At 32.2% G+C, this 21,151-nt stretch overlaps 1 protein-coding gene across 6 annotated transcripts in view; it reads left to right on the top strand.

Moving 5' to 3' along the window:
* Positions 1 to 19,562, top strand: part of LOC130893009 (plasma membrane calcium-transporting ATPase 2) — a 150,881-nt gene extending 131,319 nt beyond the window's left edge. For 4 of the 6 annotated variants that reach the window (XM_057798873.1, XM_057798887.1, XM_057798893.1 and 1 more), the window contains one exon: positions 16,243 to 19,562. In XM_057798873.1, coding sequence (XP_057654856.1) covers positions 16,243 to 16,464 — 222 coding nt within the window. In that variant the 3' untranslated portion in view covers positions 16,465 to 19,562. Of the gene's footprint in view, positions 1 to 5,452; positions 5,468 to 16,242 lie in introns of all 6 variants that reach the window. The other 2 variants (XM_057798883.1, XM_057798847.1) reach the window with 1 other exon arrangement.
* The last annotated feature ends 1,589 nt before the right edge of the window (positions 19,563 to 21,151 follow it).

The raw sequence follows: 21,151 nt of genomic DNA, 5'->3' as shown, positions 1-21,151 counted from the left end.
AATCTAAAAAAAATACATAACATCTACACCCAATCTCACAAGCAATACATCCTGCTCCATAACTCCATGGTGACAGACTACTTAGCGAGACAAGTAGTGAAGCATTGTACTAAATGGAAGTGAACACACGACTCGGACGATCATCCGGCCAACACCTTATTTTTTTGCATTTGAGTGACGATTTCAAATGATTATATAAGTGAAGTGGTCGAGGTAACCATTTCCTGCGGTAGAACGCAGTTTCTCATGTTGGTATTTTCTTGAATGTGTGCATTATCTTCTCTGGAAGTTTGTCACATAATGCCACATCCATTCGAAAAAGGCAACCCACCAATGGGCCCAGAATTGACCAAAAACGCTTGCCATCGCGTATCTCAACGGTCCACTCGCTAGGCGGGCTCGGCAGAAATGGATGGAGACGCCTGGAATGAAACAAGCAAAGGCACACATAAATGGACCTTGTGCGTCTTACACCAAACAACTGCTCCAACTAAACAGGCGCGGAATCCGACTAGCGACCGGACTTCTAACTGAACACTGCAATCTAAGACGCCATCTCCACACCATGGGCATCACGGACGATCCGGAGAGCTGTTGGTGCATGGAAGAGGACGAAACCGCAGACCACGTTATCTGTGACTGCCCTGTATTCATACGAGCGCGGCTAAACACCTGGCCTAGGTGCTCAACGACTCCCTGGCCGCCCTCAACTATGAACTGATCTCTACATTCGAAATTAGTTGAAAATACTTCTGATGCAATTGTTTTTCTACGATAGAAAAATAAAGTAAGAATAGCTAGTTACTTAAATATTGACAATTTTATATTTGCAAAAAGACTCACGCAAAATTAGCACAATCCAGACGTTTCCACGGGTGTGTTCAATACTCCAAATTTTTACCGGATCCAAATAAAAACCGGACCGTATATCCTCGGCCTAATAAATTTTCACATATTGCCGCTAGCTTTTTACAAAATAATAACAAAAATACTTCGATTTTTTTTCAATCCACAGTTCGGCAGTATTTTATTTTGCCAAAAATTTTCAACTTAACCTTTGTTTTATACAGAAAGCAGACATTTTCTTTTATCGTAGTGTAAGATTCGGATGAAAAATATTGAAGAAAAAGTCCGAAATAGTACGGTTAATATTACCAATAAATATTTAATCATCGGGTTGATCTACCAATGCTGCTAAGTGTTAACACAACCCTATTAGAATTGAAAAGAGGTTAATGGACATAAAAGTTTGGTTAGATTTTTAAAAAGTTGGACAAAATCATAGTATTTGGCGACTGAAAATATTATAACTTCTATCTCCCTATGTTTCTATTAGAAAAAGAGGAATATAGTATAAGTCGTCGGCAAGAAATGCAGCTGTGGATGAGGCTAAATAATTCATTTCAAGATCAGTTAGTTAGCATCAATACAATTATTAATAACTTTCGTTTGCATATTATGGCATTAATCTATGAACTTGCAGTGTAAAATCATTATCGATTAGAGTCATTCTACTCTCATCTGATTCCGTGGAAAGCACAAACATTTTCTATTTGACACCTTTTTTTTTAGATATTTACAAAATATTTCCATATTTTTTGACAGATTTTAATTATTATTCACTCCCTAAATGAACAATTTTAAATTTTTTATGCTAAAATGAACTTTCATTGAACTCTTCTTTTTTGTATAATCCTTCATTATTAGCACTTATTGTTGTTTCTGTTATAAAACTCATCTGGTTGATTATACACTAACCTTTTGTACTAATTTTCCTCATAGACACACTTGTTATGTAAAATATTTATAAACAAATTACTTTTATGTAACAATATTTTCCTTATCAACCAAAATATATGAACTTAAAACTTTTATGGAAGTAATTTTGATAGGTTTCTAAAATAATTATTCGTTCTAATCGGAGTATTAATTTTTAATTTTTCATTTTAATAAATATTGAGAAAATGCAGTAGGATAGTCTAAAAATCCTTACCGGATGTTGAGGTCAATGCACACTAAGTGACCCAAAAATACAATATTCATTTGATTGAAAAGTGCGTTCGTGAAAGTATAAAAAAAAATGTAAAAATTAATCCTCTTAATATTGAGCACATAAAACACTATCCCCGTTGCTTCGTTGCCCTTTCCTTTTAGCCTAAAATAAAGCCTTGTCGAGAAGTCTAAAAAGTGAAGTATTTTTGGGTCACTGTATATACATATAATTATATATTGATAAAGTGTACTTAAAATTATATCTACCTAAATTTTTTTTTCTAAATATCTTTACAATGTGTCAATTTGAAAAAAATCCAATAGGTTACTCAGCAGAGATGGATAGATGTCAACAAATTCTCAAAACAATTGTAACAGTAATACGGGTTATAATAATTCTACAGTATGATTAAAAATATTTTATAGTACTGCATATAAATTTGAAAATTCATTCCGTTACAAAAGTCTGCCATTCAAAATCAAAACTATAATATTCCTACCTTCGCTCTAGTGTATCAACTACCATGCATATTTAACCTTGAAAGAAAACGATGGGGGGTGTGTTAGTTCAAAAATCGCATCTAGTTAATGAGAAATATCGATTACTGAAGTTCCTCCGAGTGACACTAGATTGAAGGTTGCAAGTTGGCAGATTCATCAAAAAGTTATAAAAAGTATTGGGATATTCCAAATTCTCATTCTTCAAAGCTTTATCCACGTTCTGAAAATGACATTATCTCTATCATCAATCTAAATATTATCATCAATGTAAACATAAATGAGATATTAGTTTCTTTTTCCGATTTATTCCTCAAGAAGCATTCAGATAAAGTTTAGGCATATTGAGAGAATACAAACTACTCTGATGTGACTTGCCAACACGTGATAATGCACGTGATGTAAAAACAACACAGTATAGATAAAAATTGTAGATTTTAATAGTTTTTTATTCACATCTAAATTTCATGTTTTATTATTTTTAATTTTAACATCATAAAACTTTTGAGTCCCCCCCTGTTTCTTGTCACGCATTGTCACTTTTCGGTGATACCCTCCCCTCACATTAACATGTGACGTAATATATGGATGACCCCTAAGAACATTTTACAACAGTGAAATGATATTGGGAATAACTTTTGAACTTCAAAGCTATGACAATTTTCTGGAAAATTTAAAATTGATACATGTTGTTACATTGGTTAGGTTACGTTTTTATGTTTTATGGTATCTCTCCAATTTTCGGTGCTTATATAGTACAGGCAAATTAGGCGATTTTGAGCCAAGACCTCAAATTAAATTGAGCGGTTTTGATTTTCTACATTCTGGGAGGTTTTAGGGTTATTGAAGAAGTCTAGCAATTCTTAACAAAATTGCGGGCACGTTGAAACGCGAATAACTCGAAACAAAGTGCTGGAGCAAAAAATGTATAGCATGAAATTCTCTACAGATTGGTTCGTAAGCATTTTTTCCTAACCTCAAAATTTTCACTTAAAAAAGGGTTCAAGTACTCAAAAACATTTTGAATTGCGGATAATTCGAAATCTATAAGGATTCCGACACAAAATACGGGACAAAAAATCTGGAGCACAACATTTTGTACAAAAAAGGTTTCAATTTTTTCCTAACCTAAAAATGTCGCATTGTAAAATGGGTTTGAACGCTCAAAAATATTTTGAATCGCGAATAACTCGAAAACTACGTAGAATTCGAAAAAAAAATGCCGGACCCAAATCTTTAGAGCGCTAAATGAGTACCCACATCATGATGCATTTCTATTTTTAGAAAACAAAGTAGTTTTCCCAGATGTAGAGCCATGTGCGCCTGGAATGTAAAATGGCATCAATTCGCACTTTACTCAGAAATAGTAGCTCCAACGAAAAAAAGACTAGAGACCATTTTTGTAGAAAATTTCGTGTTCTACATTTTTGGTTGGGGTAGTTTTTTCGAATTTCTCTTAGTTTTCGAGTTATTCGTGTTTCAAAATATTTTTTTGAGTTAAAATTTCGAAAACCGGTACCCGTAATTTTGTTAGAGTTACTAGGCTTATTCAGTAACAGAAAACCTCTGAGAATCTGGGAAATCAGAAGCGTCCAATTCAATTTTTCGAGTTTAATCCTATTTTACGTGTACTAATATTTGAACATACTTTCATTATCAGCTCCAAATAGGAGGAGGAATTTTTAGGTGGAGTGCTATCAATTCTCATCTGTCTTTTTAAGGGATCGTATTAATTCGAATGGATTAAAACCACTGTAATACGTAGGTAATCTTAAAACATGACCATTCTTCTTGGTCATTTCGTCTACAGGCAATTATTTTTGTTTCTAAATCCACCGCGAATCACTTCTTTGTATAAAGCTCTTCAAAATTTAGATCTTGTTCCATTAGAAACTGTTGGAAGAATATTTAGTTGAGATTTTACGAATTTGTCTTGAATGATACGAGGCGTTATCTAACCCAGACTCGAGAAAAGTCCCTCCAATATCCTGGTGGTACCCTTAACATGCTTCGAACTTTATAATAATGCATCATTCACCCACCCATGCCCCCCACCGAATGCGTTTACGTCTGAAATGGGAAGTTTTCGTTTAATATTTCCAATATTTGTCCAGGCTTTACAGTATCGTGGCTGTCAATATCTGTCTTCCTTCATTACGATACTCCTGATTTTTGTTATATATTCGCGTCTTCACTTCATCAAACAACTTCTTTTCATTACTGTTTGCCTTCTATTTACTAAAAACCATGTTTTTTTGAAACAAATTTCGTAGTGTTCATAGCGATATGTTTCCTTTTTGAGTTTGGCAAGAATACCTTGAAGATTTGGCATTATGTTTGATGCGAACATACTATAGATTGTTTCGCATATTGGAGTTTGATTTTTTTAAAATTTCTTCGTCTCTTTGTCACATCTTGCTTTGCAATTTTGTAGAGTGTAGTCTGAGAAGTATTTGTTTTCTGGATACTATTTCTTTTGGACTACAAAGTGGGTTAAAAACAGTTAATATCACTTTTTGAGCATTTGGTGATAGATGTTGCCGGCTCTTTTCAATTGTTTGGCCTCTGTCTGTGCTCTGTGCTAGTTTGTAGTAGGTACCTGACGTTAGAAGCCGACATACACATTTATTAGAATCGCATGTAAATGTTTTCATTATATATGTTTGGAATGTGGTTTACCCAAAAGTTTGGATGACGCAAAAGTAAAAAAATATGTTATTCATACAAAATATATTCCTGGTTGAAGCTGTTGCATTAATTTTGAGAATTTATTGCCACGTCTGAACACTATTGATTTTTTTTTAGTTGGAACACTGTTTTTCTTCCTAATGATTTATTAACGAAAAGTTATTTTATTCTAGTTGCTAGGTTGTGTTAAAATTGATTTCTATTTTTTATGTGTATTTTATAATATTTACAAAGTTTGTTGTGTTTACTAATACCCACATATACATACACACAGGTGGGGCAAAATCACGTAAGCAAAATAACGAATTCTGGTAAACTGTATGTATTTAAATATTGTTATTCGTGTGTGTTTTAAGTGGTGCTCAGATAATTTTGAATTGTGTTGATTTGTGAAAATTTTGCAAGTTCAATGTTTTAATCCTGATCACTCGGTATGACAAAATATGACTGCTTGCTAAAACTAGATCAGGATTCCTGCTTTAACATGATTCGAAAGCTTAATTTTTCTGAGGGTGGGTTCTTTTCTTGAATTAATTAGTAACATCTTAATGGAGATAATTATCAAAATTCCTAAATCAGTTTGACAACGACATCTGTGGCCATCTGGGGATGAAACCAGATGGCACACAAGTGGGGAAACTAAGGAGTAGTATTATGGATTTTCAAGTTGATCTCTTTGATATTTTCTTTATTCTGATGTTTCGAAGATTAATCTTGAAAAAAATTAACCTACTTCGAGAAGAATTGAAGTTTTATAGGAATTCTGGTCTAAACCAGACAGGCACCGATATCCAAGCAGAAAATAAACACATATTTCCACTACAATAATGTTGGTATTGTCTGTCTGGACATTCATGCCAGGTCTTTTGGGTGTATACAACTATAAGAGCAACTTTAACAATAAAATTAAATTATGGACATCCTTCATTACATTTTCAATAATGTCGTGTGTATATTTTCATGGAAAATTATATTACAACAAATCTTTTCAATTACGTAGTATTTCAGTGAACTATGATTATTGTAAGAAGATGGCATATATTTAAAAAAATGTTCTTTAGCTTGTATACGCCTTATATTTTTCAAATTATTGAGAACAGTGGTGGCATACTGGGAAAATTAAAAAGTCAAAACATTTAACACCTTTCAGATAAATATCAGTCTATGCAACAATACGGTACATTTCGTCTAAAACGAGGAGGACTTTATTAGGATTCTTCTTGAATTTCAAATTTGTTCATTAAGCCACAAACATTCTCGAAAATTTGTATAATTGTTTCGGACAAATTTATTACTATTTGTTGAGAACAACTTGAAGCAGCCAGCTTCATAGACTGCAAAAAACTATAGATACTTATTAGATTGGCCAAAAAAAAACCGTTTTGAAAGTTACTCTGGAATTTTTATTCATGATAACAAAAAATAATTATTGTGAAAGAGTCCTTTATACTCATATTGTTACCTGTCGCAATGACATGTTTTTCAAAACAATGCAATACTTGCAAATAATTATACTAATACATAATTTTCAAAAAGCTCTTTGTAATCTGTTTTAATTAAATAATTTCTAAGCAATCGTATCTTGAACTGTTATTTTTTCTTTAACTTTATGCGATTATGATTAAACAATATTTAAGTAAATGAAATAAATACTTTTGAAGAAAATTCGATTTATAACAAGAAAGGATTCTTATTATTTTCTATTAAATTCTTTGATTTAGAAGTTATTCGACATTATTGAATTCAGAAGTAATCAATGGCTTTTTTAGGATAGCCTCAATTTTTCCATTTGATCGGAAAATTTGACAAAGATTGGGAACACATTTATGTTTTAGGGTCACTATTCTTTTATACAAAATCAATAATTTATTGATCATGAAATTCATTTTAGTTGTATCCAACTAACTCTAATAATAAAGAAAATGTTTGAAACAGAAAAAAATAATAGTAGGATGAAATTTATTGGGAAAGGAAGAGAATATAACAAAAATGGAAGAAAAAATAGTTTACGGGCGATTTTAGGTCGGTAGAGTGGGGCAGTTTTTAAAGGTAAAAATCGATTTTCGGTAATACTACAAGTACTATGGCAAAAAATTATATAAGCAAATTGTTGGCAATAAAAAATTCTACAACTTTTGCATTCATACTTTTTCCGCATGACCTCAAAATTTATGTTTTATCTTTAAAAACATTTTTTTTAATTCCCCGAAAATTTACACTTTACACTTGTTGAAATTGAGATAATGAATAATCATTATTTGTTTTGACTGCTTACGCTTAATCATTATTCGAAATTAAATTAATAATTAATTAATTTGTAAATTACTTTTATTAAGGAGCATATTGGCGCCTTAAGGGTTCGTATTCCTATATCAAAATGAATCATTCATTGAGATCTCTCTGTGGTAGATCGTTGTCGGTCAAATATAGAAACACCCTGTATATGGTGATTTGTGTTAGCGACCTTCTGAATATAGTCTTGAGTTTCATTTTACTTTTACATGAATGCATTTAATGAAAAATCTTGAATTTCCTTCAAAAGTATGTATTTTATTTATTCAAATATTATGAAGGGTAGGTATATCCAAAAACAAATTTCCCTTAAAAATCGGGTTATTTGACAATTTCCAAAAACTTTTTTGTAGGGATTCTAATTTCTTTTTATAATATGTACTGGCGAAATTATTTGTAATTGTGATATTGTGAATTCATCGTAATGATGAATATAATTTTTTTTGTTAACATGAACAAAATTTTCAACGTACCATTCAAAAAATAAAATAACTTTTTTTAGCCCATTCTAATACATATATATGTAAAGCTTTGATACGCCTCAATCAATTCGATTTCATGGCATGATGGCTCTACACAAATACATTTTGCTCTGGCAGCAAAACTGCCAAACTCAAATGTCTCCTTTCACGTGTACGTATGCGCCCACAGCTAGTTGTGTGGCATGTATATATGGATATAAAAATTAATGCATGTTTGTTACAAATCTCTAGCCCGACTACCGGTTCTCTTCTACTGTCGTGCCAGTTTTCTTTATCTTAAAATAACTTCTGATCTATATATAGTTGAAAGTAATAAGAGCCACCCGCGGCTTGAGCTTAAACTAATTACTATTCTTATATAACTCATATACGAGTGTTGTATGTTATTTTCTAGAAATTTTGTAGAACGCATGTGACATTCTCGCGAAATTCGAGTCAGAATTCGCTTGTGCTTATTGTAGACAATTGGCATTTTAAGAAAACGATACTAAAATATTTTATGTTAGTTTAGACAAAATTGCATAAAATCCGGCAAAATGTTTGATATTTCTACGAGGATTTTCTAAATAACATGCGAAAAAATCATCAGAAGTCTCATTCATCTACGTATCAAGTACAAAATTATACAGGGCGCGTATGAATTAAAATTTTATATGAGGAAAATAATAATCTATTATTATGGCCACACAATTTCTTTTAAACATACATGCATAGTAGTATTGTGGGCCGTTAAGCACATAAGCATTCTGATAGGCCTGTCTTGCCATCAAACGTATATTAATAAGGATTTTCAAAAAAATCGGAAAATTTATGTCAATTGGAATAAAAGATTACAATCGACAGAATTTTTTTCATGGAATTTAGAAACATCCTGTGTTTTTTCTCAAATCAAGAACAATATTGTTTCAAGTTTAATCGTTTTTGTAGCAGATACAGTATAAAAAACATGCCGATAAAAACTAGCAGGTGATAATTGGCGGGTAAATAAATGCCAGAAAAACAACGTTTAGTACAAGATTTTTCTTCAACAATTTTTTTTATATTTTTTTATATAAACCATTTGAGTGATAGTCTGTTGGAAATGTTTACTACAACTATACTTACACTCACTTACATCTGGTCCTTCGAGCCGGATTCGAGACTCACGAGACCAGACATTGTTACTGTGCTTATATTGGTATCAAGAATATCATCAATAGTTCTTGAAATTTCAACTTGTTTGACATTTATTAAAAAATAATCAACTTCGAAGCTCTAGTGGAATATCTAACAAATTTGTTACAATTTAAAATTGTTCTTGATTTTTTTTTCAAATATCTAAAATATCTCTCTAAACTACGGTTGTATGGAAAAACACCAGTCAAATATGAAGTTATTTTAAGATCTCTAATCTAAACGTTCTATGTTAACATAAAATAACAACATACAGGGTGATTTTCAACAATAGATAAGATTATAACACGTGGAGAAAATTTAGTAGACTTTTTAACTATTTTAGAAAGTATAATCATTCAATAAGTGCGATTTAGATAAATTATCATTTGTATAAATAGTGATTTTAATAAAATCGACTTTATTTGTAACATATCTGACAGGTACGCACGCGCACAAGGCGCTGTTACCAAAGTACTTCCCTTTTATTAAAGTAACTGTCGTCATTTGCCTTATTAAAATCAGCTTTATGGTTATTCTTTTCTATAATCGATGGCTAGATGCCTATATGACTCATGTGTTTTCAGAAATGAATATCGGTTTTAATACACAACCAAATTCTCGGTGTTTAGTTTCTTTTTTACATTTTTTATTTGTATACGATGTCCAAATCCAAAATATTTCGTTTTTGATATAATAACGATATTATTTAAAAAAAAAATCGTGTCCAATAACCCTACATTTAACTAGCCTAACTAAAGATAAAATTTCAGGTTAGAAATCGCCATTAATCCGATATATCTCTGCTAATTTATTAATTATAGTTGAATTTATAGACTTAAAGCAATCGCTTACTAAAAATCAATTCTTTGCGGTTTCTCGATTATTTCATCATTAAAAAAGTTGTGAAAGTATTTCATTTCATATTTTTTTTGTAAACAGTGAAGGAATCACAAACTTATATGGGTCTTGTGAAAGTTTTATAAGCATAATTTGTATGCAGAACAACAGGTGGCTCTGTGGTAGCTGGTAGTAGTCCTGTCGCTCACGACATTTCACCCTGTCATATTGATCTCTCCGACAAGATTAAGGAACCACTATGTGGTATATACTTAACAATACGAGGAGGCATGTTAGTGCATGCGACGACAGTAGCAGGGGCCTACTTTGAGGTTCTTGAGTCCCAAATTTGTCATGTGTACCTTATTATTCTTTTGCATCGTAAAAGCCTCATTATCCTGTATACTAGTGATTCCCAATGTGGTCTAAGTGAACCGTCGGTGGACTCGACAGGGGTCTACGTAACTTTCCTTCGTTATGGTTTGACGAGTTGTGAAAATATGGCAGAAATGTATCAGCAGGGGGTCTATTGAAACCAGTAATATTTTGAAAAGTTTTGGAAACTTTTGCTGCATACTACAGTAATAAATAAGTGTATTAAAATATTTATTCTCCACACATGTAGTTGAAACTTCGTCTTTTCTTCTGTATATCTCACATTTTTTAATCCAACTGGTATCTTCAAGAGAAAAATAGATTGAAAGGTTATTTCTCAACCATAGTATATATTTTTTTATATTTGAACGTGAAAATATAATCAATTATGTCAAGTGTTACGAAACGCCCAGAAGACATTTAACAAAAACTTTAGTAGTCAACGCACTGTTCGCACCACCACTCACAATTACACTATCTGCCGCGCGTTTCGATAACCAATTGTCCTGTAATTTTCGCAAAAACTTTTCCAAAATCAATTTATTCTATAATTTATAACTTTTCACTTTAGCCCAGATTAAAATTTTATCGCCATTGTGATTATACTTTCAAAACTATTCTTACGGTCGAATGTATATGTAATTCCAAAAGTTTTGGGAATGAAGAAATGCATACTAATCTCCTTGTTTGAAAAAATTTTTCTTTATTCCAAAAATAGTGAATTAAAATAAATATTCCTAACGTATATTCATTACACCATAAGCACCTAGCACCAACAACATCTTCCACATAGTAGCGAAACAATTGTATTCGATTTTCTACACTCTTCTAGGTTATAACCAAATGAATTTTTGTTTTAAACCATACAGGTGGCTACTATTTTATCATAGATAGTGTTATATAGCATGTATTAAGAAAAAGAATGCCAAGCATGCATGAGTTTACTCCAAATTTTAGATTATATCGAATTTCTTCAAAGATTTCGTACTAATCTTCAGTGTATTGTATATATACCACCTGTTCAAGTATCCTAAGAATTTATTACTAAATGTTATACTGGATTCTTTTGGAAGATCAAAGCAGTTATGAAATAACAGACAAAAATGAAAATTTGATTCAATATATTCTTTTCTTCACTTTGCTTCCTTGTTTGATTGTTAGTAAGATACTAAAATACAAACTCTTACTCTGATTAAAAAGTTCATTTGAGACAAAATAATTAATTACGAGGTATGTTCAAAAAGTAAGTTCCGTTTGGTTATACAAAAAAAAACGTGACGGCACCCTGCCTACGAGGTCTGGCTATTAAATAACGAGACTGGTTACGAAAAAGGGTTTTATTATAAAAATCATTCTACATTAGAATCATTTCCTTCAATATACTCCCATCCCCTCGCCACACATTATTTTTCCATACGTTTTTTCCATTGATCGAAGCAGGGCTGGAAGTCTTATTTGGTGAGTACCTTTAGGAGCTCTGCCGTTTTTTGCTTTACTGCTTCCATCGATTCAAATCGGGTCCCTATCAAAGCAGATCTTTTCCTAACCTTTCAAGGAAATCTGAACAGACGCAAGAGCTTTTGGACAGGAGTCATATTTTTTGGCACCAACTTTGCACAGACTTTTATCATGTGTAAAATTTTTCTAACCGTTTCTTAATCGGCGTTTACAGCCTCGGCAATCATCCGGATGCTCATTCGATGATCTGCACGCACAATTTATACATCTATATCTGAATTTTGAAATTAATTTGGTAAAAAAGATCCGAGAATGGATATATGCATTGATTTTCTTAGAAAATGAGGATAATATAAGGTTATTACTGTCCATACTAGAGAAAACTAATGAATTGTATAAATCCGGTAGCCAAGAAGGATATTATAAAATACTAATCAAAACCTTGTCCTTTTTTTCAAGGTCGAATTAATAATAGATTAATAGATATAATAGATTTGAAGTCTCCTATATACTGTGACCCAAAGAATTTATTGTGTGTATTGTTCTTGTTGCGATACTGGAGAACCCAGTGTTTACAGTTGATCCATTGATCCACTCGTTTTAAAAGGTCTAGATTGTTGGATGACTTTGGTTTCCAGAAATCTTCGTCTTCAATTTCAAGCGCTCTCAGATGTAGGGCTCTGGAGTTCACACTTCGAGAGATAGTGTGGATAGAGATTTCTTCCTCTGTGCAACGAAATCTGCACGTCGCATCATCTGCTAGGTCTAGCGTCTTCCGGTATTTGTTGAGGCGACAGTGCCCCGATAGAACTCCTGTTAGTATTCTTAGACTGTTGTTACTTGGTTGATTCATTCAGCAGATCTACTCTGGTGATAGTTTCCCAGAAGAGTCCTTGCATGTCTCAGCTCCTGTAGGTTGATCTATTAATAATTCGTCATTAATATGCGGAATTTTTTTGGACATTTTTCTTTACTACTCTCAGTATATCAATGCGCGCTCATCAGTGAGAAATGAATGACGCGTCTCTACTCGTATTTGGGCAGTCGAGACGCGTCCGTCGACGACTGGCCGTAGCGGGACGAGCATTGTACAAATGCTCGACGGCGGGCCGCGACCGCTGGACGTCGGAACAATAGAACAAAGTTAGTTTTCAGTAAAAAAACAATCAAAACATTAGATTTGTTCCAACCTGATAGTCGGAACCGTACTAGGAAAGATTATCGCAGAATCGTCAACGTAACAAGGATGGTTTTTTTAAGTGTTGGAATGAACCTATTATAAAATTTAATATCTTTATATAAAATTCATAATTAAATTATATTTTGGTTTAAATAGAATTTTAATTCCTTGATTATTTTTTGTTTTAATTTTTTAATTATTCCGTTTAATAATGGTGCGTATTTGAAGAAAAGAATGTTCGAACAAATCATTTTTATAAGCTGTTATTTTTTATCTTTTTCAATTAAAACAGGATAAATTACGATACAGATATAAAGATGTAAATTCAAAGTTAAAAGAATTCAGTGATGCAATTTGTAAAAAATCTTAGGTATGAAATATAAAATAGATATTTTGTACATATTCTTCTGTAAATAAGCTGCAACTATCTGTTGTTATCAGTTGTAGAGTAAAAAGTTATATAGTTGAAAAAACGTAGATTGAAATATAAAATTTTGAATGTGCATATTGTTATGAAAACAGTAGACATTGTAATTTGTAGATACTAATGGGTGTCGCAATCAATTTCTCCAAAATTTGTTAACGAAATTGAAAACACTGCATCTTATCAGGCGTCTTCTTTTGAAATATGTATTAATCTATTAAATGATCCATCTATTTTAGTGCCTTTAGTTTGAAATGCAATTTTATTGCCCTCTGGTTCTGAGAAAAATTTTCGGAGATATTATTTCATATTACATTTAAGTATAAGCTTGCTTTGTATTTACAAAATTTCATCATTGGCACTGATAAGTAATATTTATTTATCTGAAAAATATCTTGCTCATAATCCGGAAGCGGACAATATTAGAAGCCCTGTAATCGCGGAATTACTTTTTATATAAATCACTGGGTATGCATGTATTCATTAATAGTTCAGGTTTTGTCTGTGGAAAAACTCCTAGTGAGCTGATTTTTTATATCTCTTTATTATAGCATGTTAGATGTGAAAAATCGACATTAATATCGTGTCGAAAGGCTACGAAAATCAGTTTTTCACAAATATCTCGCGTTCTATTACGCGTAGGTCAATAGAGGTCATTATAAAAATTGTTTGACGCGGAATTATCTACAAAAAATGTTACAATTTTGCTGTAAAATTACCCGTTTTCGGAATAGAGCGCTGAGAAAGCGACTATATGACAATGCATTCCTTTCCTTGTCTCTTTCGAGGTAGGCGGTTTTTTTTTGAAAGTGTTCCCCCGTAGGCATAATCCACGACATGTAATAAGAGGTATTTTTTATTTAAGAGCACATAATTTGTTATTTGAATAATACAACATATAAATAAATCGATATCTATTTTATTGATAATTACTGTAGACAAAACGTCCTATATTTAAATCTCGATGTCTTCATCATTTTCGTCATTGGTTGATTTTGCGTTTAAGCGTGACTGGCCACGACAATGTCCACAAACTTTTGAACATCTTAATCTATTTTTTTGCATCAACATTTGCTGCCACAATCTTATGTAAGATGTTGGTAAGAAAGTTGTTATTGTTTGCAGTATATCCCAACCCCATTATTCTGGATCAATTTCTCTTCCTAGTCAAGTGTATATTTGATAATAAACCCCATTAATATGCTGTTGATCTGTTCAGGGAAAATGCTTTTTGTCGTATACGCGAATCAGGTGCAGCCATTTAGCGATGGACTTGATAATTAGAAAAGATTGCGCACAAAACGACAGACACCAAACGTGTTCTATTTGAGTTGCTATGGAGGGGGATGGCTTTATATGCACCAATTACAAGGAAGTATCCTTGTAGACCACGCAGTGGGCATTCATATAAAACAAACCCATTTGATATTCGAAACTTCCTAGATGGCATCACTCTAAACTCATTTATTCTGTTTTCTTCCATTTACTTCAACGGGTTTGATTTCCATGGATGTGGAGATCGATATACCTCCATCGCGATCCACTTGTTCTAATGGTACCTTGAAGTTTATCTGGAAAACACTGCTGTAGAAAAACAATTTCCTATCATTAAAAACTTCTATTGGACCCAGTTAGTCTGCTTTGAGAAAAACACGTAATCGAAGGCGACCTAAACTCCATCTACCTTCAGGAAAACCTTATATGAATCAATCAGTCAATATCAGTTCAGATAACGGAAGTTTTATTTTAGAGATGACTATTTTCCTCTGCAGAGCGGGTTTTGAGGTTATAATCGAACCGTCTATCTGGTGTGAAATTAGGATTTAAATGTAAAAAAGAAGTAGCTTGCTGAAATGAAGCGTAGGCAGGGGGATAGGAAAACTTCCTTATGGTTCTAGAGGTAAACGGATGTCTAGTAGTAGAGGAAGTGAATAGGTTGTTCTATATAAAAGAAATATTGGAATTGCAGGTCGTTTAGACGGATCGTAATGGGATTTATGTATATATTGTTCATATTTCATAGTGAAAGGATTACATGCAGAACGGTCAGAGAAAAACCTTTGCAGTCTTTTAGGAACTAAAAAAAGGATTGTAGCTCTTGGAACTATGATTTCATGATTATTTTATGCAAAGGAAAAAATATCGATAAAGGATTGATTCAGTATCAGAAATATGGAACGAGATAAAAAAACATTTATTTAGAAATAGAATAATTAGATTTACTGTTAATTTTGATTGCTGTGAATCTGTTTTATCTGTACGCTTACCTAAAATAAATAAACCAGATCTTTTCTGATAAACGAGATTGACAAGCTAATTTTTTTCTTTTAAATCATAAAATTTCCTGTCGAAGTCACTATTTTTTAACAAGATTCGCGATGGTTGTGAAATATTTCTACTTTTTTTAAATTGACACTCCCGTATAAATATTTTCCAGTTGCGTGATTATAGGGCTGCCAATCCTGCCGGTTCCACATGTTATTAACAATGAAAATATTTCTTTCGAAATAAACAAACGTTTCAAACGAGGCCATAATTAATTTCGTTAAACATTTAAAATGAGAAAATATAAAACACCCAGTATATGAAGTATAATAATAATAATAATAATAAAAATAATAATAATAATAATAATAATAATAATAATGTTTATATTGAAGAATTGGATTCATTTGGTTAAATTTAATATGAATGTATGGAGTAGCATGTTATATGGTTCGATTGAGTGCACACAGAGAACCGGTGTTGGAGCTAGAAGAAAGTATAGCACTGTTTAGTATTGAATGTGCTATCAGCTCGTCACATCCTGGGAATCTCCTATTTTTAATTCTCTTTGTTTTGGTGTTTCTTGTTAATTTCAGATCCGAGTAGTTAATGCTTTCCGACAGGGCCTAGATGCTCGATATGGAGAACACAGCAATACTTCCTTAGCTGAGGTACTTCGCAAACAGACGACTCTATCTAAGAGGTTGTCTCAAACTTCTTCCATTGAATACGCCGATAACATCCCCGACGAATTGACGATACCAGAAATAGACGTGGAGCGATTATCGTCCCACAGCCACACGGAAACAGCCGTTTAGCTCCCCATCCCCGTCCTATTGCTCCTTCATTTACTATTAATACTGTTAATATTACAGCAGTGCGTTCTATGCGATGGCAGCAGCGGTCCTGCTCTACTGCTGGTTTTCCTCTCGCCTTCCCCAAACCTAATCCTCGAAATTCCTATTCATTTTATCCATATATCCGCCACAGTCGCAATTCGATTTATTAGAAGATACAGAAACATTAATCTGTGTGGTTATTATAATAAGACCGTGGTAAAGTACCTACTTATAAACGTTACGTAGAGCAGCCTCGGGTAGAGATTAAATATGTAGGTAATGTAGTCAATGCGATATTAGTACTACTTACTGTTGTTAACGCTCGGGATCGCAGCTGTCACTAAATCTCCGATATTTGTTGATATACTTGTTGGTCGGTGGTTTATACTTCGTTTATTATATTTATCGTTTTTTGTTATACGCTTTGAACTATTGGATATATATATATATATATATATATATATATATATATATATATAAATATAAATATATATATATATAAATATATTGATAACCAGAATAAGCAGGATACGACGCGCTGTCGATATGGACTACAAGATTAGCAATAAATGAGTGTTCCACAGTTCACTCATAGATTAAATTTAGGTGCCTATATTTGTGAGACCTTTCATTCCAGAAAAGTCTCACTACTGACGAGAATACGCGAACGTTCAATGTAATTGGGCAGTAGCGAGCATTCCCTTTCGCCTTCTTTATCTCTGGTAACCATTGGGTATATTCGCTTGTTCTCGTCTCGACATATACATATAAACATATTATATGAAATTATTATATGTGACCTGCCGTCCCCCCAGCCGCTTCCTTCCATCGGGGACGACGGCTCGCCTAATTTTTAACACTAGATCCAAAATCAGATGTTATTTGCCAAATATTTGAGGAGGAACGGTATGCGAGAAGTTTATTTTCATTTATAATTTATTATTAAATTAAATTTATATATCAGGACAAATACTGCTTCTCCTCATCCACATCATGTTATTACCTAGGTCTAATATAAAATAAAACCGTAGATAGATGAAAGTTAGGGCAACCCAAAAAATTTGTACATCATGTGTTTTCATTTAAAACATTTCATCCTCTTTTTTTTTCTTTAACACGAAATATATTTATAGCTAGCTTAAGTGATAACAATTTGACCATTTTGACGTTATCTCTCGACGATTGGATTGAAATTTGTTATTTATATATTAAGAAATATATTTATATGCATGTCGAGGGCCAGAGTGAGGATGAATCGTTTTAAACTTATACATAGCATGTTGTACCAATACATAGAATGGTGTATTATAATAATATTGTAGTAATAATGTGGTAATACATTACCAAATCACAAACATTGTAATGAACTTGTATTTGTATTATCACATTAGGTGCTAAGTGCTAGTGCTGCACTGTGCATTTGTTTTGTACTTACCTACGTATTTCATCTTAAAAGCTGTAAAATACTATTAATATTATTAAATAGTATATAATAAGCTGTGATAATGGCGTGCCAGACCAACAGGTTGCGTCCAAATCTTCATGGTTGCGGCGATGGTACTTAGGAACACCCAAATACATCATTTATTTTCGGGGTCATTCCATATTCAGTCAACTTTCAATTCCTAATCCAATATAATTCAATACTATGGTGGTGCCACAAGTATCCGACTCAACAAAGATATCATAATCTCCTATACAATTTGTTCAATAAGCTCTACTGCCTTTTTTATCATAAGAACTGTATTGCTTCTCAAAATAGCCGACATTACTTGGAAAGTCTTTGACCACTGAGCTATTTTAACCGTTGCCAATTTATGAACTGGTGTAGTGTCTAGATGAAACAGCACTTTCTCCTGATACAAATGTGGTCATTTTGCTTGATTTCTTTGCTAATCTGTTACTGTTAATAATTTTTCCTCTTCAATAAAATCATGGAAAATAATTCTACACACAATTAGACAGCATGTAGATGAAACGATCTTCGCCTTATTTGGAACTAGTTCTGACTGATTGTTCTATTTTTGGTGTGAATTAATGGGCCCCTGTCCATAGTTATGGAACACCACAAAAAGTATGCTTTTTTCATTTAGCTAAACACTGGATTAAAATAACTGTTTCTCGTGTCATTTTTATATAATATGCGATGTCCTTGTTTGAAATTACATCCTATCTCAGGTACGTTCAGTCAACAATCTTCCGATTTTCTACACCATTTCTGGTTCGGTCACATTTGATCGTACCAATTCGTTCAGTTTTATTTGTACTAAGCTACCCAATATTTCACTGTTGTAAACGAAGGAGTAGAGTCCCCTCCAATAGAAATCAGTTAAATTGTTATAAGCTTGTGTCAATACCTTTCAAATAAAAATTTGTTCCACATAACGATGACCAATAATCAATAACTGAAAACATATAACAAACGAAGTTGTGTCTTGAAATATATAGATTGTATATTTTCTAATCCAGTGTTGTACCGGTTCTCAAGGTCACTCCGGGTACTTACGGAACCACAAATCTGTAAAATGTAAAAGTTGAATACAATTTTTTCATTAAGTTATTTGCTGACAAAGAGGGGGTCAATAAATGCGTCTAGAGTTTATTTATACAGTTTTACTAAAATGTTATTTATCATATATATATCGTTTGAAATTTTGTCACAGTATTGGTTAAGGTAATGGATCTCTATTTTGAAATCATTCCTATTTGTGTCGTCTGTAATTCTAGTAATTTTTCCATTTGACATTGTTTTTCATTCACTATAAGGCGCAGTATTGACAGTACGCTTATTTCCTTTTCTTTCGATATTTAATTTAACCTCTGTATTTATATTGATCGATTATTGGCGGCATCGTTAGTAACTCCATTTATTTATACTTATGTTTAAAGGTGAATGTTCTGGTGGTATTGCTAGCGCGTCCAAATCTGTCTTCTGATTTTTACGCGAGGTAATGTTAAGCAGTATTTTTGTATGTGTCTTGGAAGTGGCCTGTTTTTCTGGCCCATTCACGCACACATTTTTACCCACTACTCCGTATCGGATTTTCGAATTGACGGAACTTGTCATCAAAGAAAAATACTTGGAAATAAGTAACTGAATTGTTCTAAATTCAAACGAAAATGCGTTTAATGATAGCGAGGTTCTAGTGTATTCTTTTTAAAATATGGATAGTCTTCATAAAAACTAGTTGACACAAAAACAAAAGCAAGAGACTGTTTTTGCGCAACTATATATCTTTTAGATCGATAGAAATCGTTTCTTGCGGTCCTTAAATTAATATAGCTTCGATTGCACTTTCTTTGGTACATGTGATAAACATAGTGTTGATTTCATCAGTGTTCAGTTCTCATTATTAAATTAGAATTTCTGTGTGTCTAATCCTAGAAGTAAATAATCTAGAAGTCAACAAAAATTTCCTTAATTTTAGAAAAATTTGTCTGTAAAAACGCTATAGATAGTTGTCTTTTAAATCTTACATTGTTACAATCTACCTCATTTCGACGTGAACTATTTGTCGAAAATGAAAAATGTATATAGCAGTTATAAGCATTTTGAAATGTTTCAAACTATATTGAAAATATCTATATTTCACGCATCTTAGTTTGTTGCACTCATTTAGAACAATTCTAGTAGTAAAATATAAAATAATCTACCTTGCGAAAAGCACACATTCGCATTAGATTGAATATAACATAGATTCTGATGATGACAACCCGTTCCCGCAAAACATTCGGTCTGCTATAGTGACCACTCAATATCGACTGTGGTCGCCGAAGTATATGTGTTAACACCACTGCACCCAAGTCCAAATAATTTTCAATTTACTCCGTAAATGATTTATTTCTATTTATTATTCTCTTCCTCAACTTGATGTCTCTATATACATGATACTTATTTCAACGAATTCGTTCAATATAATTTATTCACAATTACAATATTAGTTATTGTTTATAATTTTTTCGAAATCCAGAAAATTCATTTGGACAGTTTGTTGTGAAACACATCTGCTTCAAAAAATTCTACTAATTGTACAATTCATCTATTTATCTGTGGTTCATCTTACCCTACATATTTTCATTTCAAGTGTAGTTAATGAACGTTCTATTTTATTTTCCAACTTGGTGGACTTACCATTTTTTCATAATGGGGTGTTATTAAACAAATATATATATATAAAAGTGTATATATATATATATATATATATATATATATATATATATAATATATATATATATATATATATATATATATATATAATATATATATATATATATATATATATATATATATATATATATATATATATTATATATAATGTATAAAGAGAACTTTAGTGTCGATTTGAAGTGGCATTTGGTCGGTACTACGTCACAATTTAAAATTAAGTAAAAACAGAAAAACTCCTATTTACTTATGCCAAACTTATGACATGGCATTTCAGTTTAATGTTGTTATTTGTAATGGTACAATATTATATCGTTAATTTGTTATAGTTGTTATTTTATATAATAAAGAGAGTCGCCTTTCACGCTCTAGTGTTATTGGCCCACCAGCGGGAGGGTGGAATGGAATATGGTTGATCCGTGACCATTCTAATCTAACTTTTATTGTATGTCTGATGTGCTTTTATTTATATAATAAAGGTATTTTGAGCTTTAAATTTTA

Source organism: Diorhabda carinulata, chromosome 1 (genome assembly GCF_026250575.1).
Source record: "Diorhabda carinulata isolate Delta chromosome 1, icDioCari1.1, whole genome shotgun sequence".
Classification (NCBI taxonomy): domain Eukaryota; kingdom Metazoa; phylum Arthropoda; class Insecta; order Coleoptera; family Chrysomelidae; genus Diorhabda; species Diorhabda carinulata.
The sequence above is the reverse complement of the archived record's forward strand: the minus strand, read 5'-3'. Positions and strand labels throughout refer to the sequence as shown.